We start from the raw sequence: 2372 nt of genomic DNA on the forward strand, positions 1-2372 counted from the left end.
AGCCACTATTCAAAAATGTCCTGGCCAATAATACATTTCTCATAAGATCCAAGCTCATCAGACCATTTTATGTGTCACTATCTTACCATATTTCTTTTTCTCTCTTAAAGTAAAATTATTCTGATGTTATTAAGAATGAAAATAAAAAGCAACAAGAACCCAAACTTTCTTTAAATAGTCAAAAACTAATTTTATATATTTTAAAAAATAATAATTAAAAAACATGTTTCTCTCCTGGGTTCCTTCTCTATAAGGTTTAAGCCCAGAACAACTTTGTTCAAACCCCTGAAAATAGAGGTTTGCAGTGGCAGTGTTGGCAGAAATTCAGCTCTGACCAATGGAATGTGCCACTGGAATAAAATCAGCACTTCAGATTTACTTATCTGGGGATGTATGAGCTCATACAAAACAGAGTTTTGCTCTAATTTAAGGTACTTACACAAAGTTCTATCATTTTAGAACTGTAAAATTATCTACCTATAAAAACTAACTCTTGCTTAAACTCTAGATAATACAGACAGGTGATTTTTTTTTAATATAAAAATCTGTAGCATTGAGTAAATCTGCTAAAATACGTATATATTCACACATGGCGAGCAAGTTACGGTATAAATGTGAACAGTGTGTATATATTGGCATTTAGTAAAATGTTTCCCTGAACCTGATTGTATGTGTTATCGGACAAGTTTCGATGTAAACATCTGAACCTATGTCAGGTGTCTCTGTTACCCATTTACATTAGACCAGATCAAAACCAACCAGACAGACAGACGAACAAAAATATGTTTTCCTGTTAGACAAGTCCACTTAACTCCTTTAGTTATCTACTGCACACAAGTCAATCAAGTCTGCTGCTGAGCAGTGCTCTCCTTCCTACAGCAGGTAAAATACCTGTTATGTTGGTTGGCTTTTCGCTTGGCATTTTTTCCAACATCTTGTAGAGCAAATATAATTCTGGGAGCCAGACACCCAACTTCCACTCCTCCCCCAGAAACGATTAAAAGATAAGTGTATTGAAGAACCTCTCATGTCGCTCCTTTTGTAACTGTACCCTTGAAGAACTCACGGCACTGCTTCGTGTGAGGAAGGATTAGGCTCATAATCCAAGTCCTGCTTCCAAAAAGGCATGTAAAAATGAACCTCCCCAATGTTTAGTGCTGCAGAAAAAAGATACAAATGTAAAAAAAAGTGCTCAGAAAGAAGTCGACTTTTTATATTCAACCACACAGTCTCGTAAGAAGGGATTCAGAAGTGCAGGCCCGTGGAGTACAGTGAAGTAAGCCTTTTAGTGCCTTTCTTCAAGGTGATGCAAAACTAATTCATTATCTGTGGTCTCCTACACAGGCTTTCACACACCCACCTCGCTGTCCATCTTTGTTTCCACCTCTTATTTGACTACTTTTTGGCACTGTCATGGTACGTGGCAGCTTTCACTGTTGTCCCTGCTAAGCCCCTGTTACTGACCCGCCGTACCAGTACTTTAGAGACAGGGATTTTTGTTCTGTGCATCTCGCTTTTGGACAGGTGATGGTGTGCGACGTGATGGCTGTTACTGGCATCTGCTCCATGGCTGGCAGAATGTGACGAAAGGTGTTTGATGCTGATGGGTATCTTGGAGTCCTTCACTGTGCTTGAGGGTGTTTTCAGTGTAGTTGTTATTGGAGACACAGGCTTGGAGCGTGGCACACAGGTGACCTCTTCATCTGTAGGCCCTGCTGGTGGGTTCTCATCTGGCTCGGCATAGAGGTCGTAGAGAGCATCCCCACTGTAGCTGTCCCTGGGGATAGTCTCCTTCTGGATGCTTGTGGAACTATCTTCCTCAGGACCAGGGGTGGTGGAATCCCAGTAGCCCTCATCGCTGTTTGGGACACCTTCATGCTGCTCCTTCTCCCTACCCTTCTGCTCCTCTTTATGGTTGAGGTGAATGGGGATCTGGTGAAGGCCACCACGTTTCCCCACCACCCTATTCTGGGCCCCCTCAGCACCTCGGTTCTCCTTCAACCCCTCGGGCTTCTTTGTCCCTCCTCCACCTCCACCTCCTGTTGGGGTCTCCTCTGTTTGCGACAGCATGTCCCAGAACTCCTGCAGGCAGGTGTCATCCACCTGGTCTGGGCTGGCCATCTCCTCCCCTCCTCCCTGGTAGGCCACCATGGTGGGGTGCTTCTTGGAGGCACCCAGCTTGCCAGCCCCGGGGGTGCTCTTCTCGCAGCCACCCACCCGCGCCATCGTCGGCAATAATATCTCGGCAGCCTGTAAGAGAGTCAAAGCTTTTCAGTGAAGTCACGTCAGCAAACATCAAACAAATACGATCAATCGATTGCTCTGAGGGTGGATCAACAGAGGAAGGGTCAGGGGCGGCTGCCGTCTCTTGA

General features: G+C 44.5%; 1 protein-coding gene across 1 annotated transcript; it reads right to left on the bottom strand.

The window, feature by feature from the left end:
* Positions 1–1395: 1395 nt before the first annotated feature.
* On the bottom strand, positions 1396–2368 carry AMER2 (APC membrane recruitment protein 2; the record flags this gene model as incomplete). Its single annotated transcript, XM_010013014.1, is given in 2 exon segments — positions 1396–2215; positions 2217–2368. Coding segments are annotated over 2 exon segments (972 nt in total), but the record flags the coding sequence as incomplete, so codon positions are not given.
* Positions 2369–2372: the final 4 nt, after the last annotated feature.

Source organism: Nestor notabilis, unplaced genomic scaffold (genome assembly GCF_000696875.1).
Source record: "Nestor notabilis isolate BGI_N333 unplaced genomic scaffold, ASM69687v1 scaffold16904, whole genome shotgun sequence".
NCBI lineage: Eukaryota > Metazoa > Chordata > Aves > Psittaciformes > Psittacidae > Nestor > Nestor notabilis.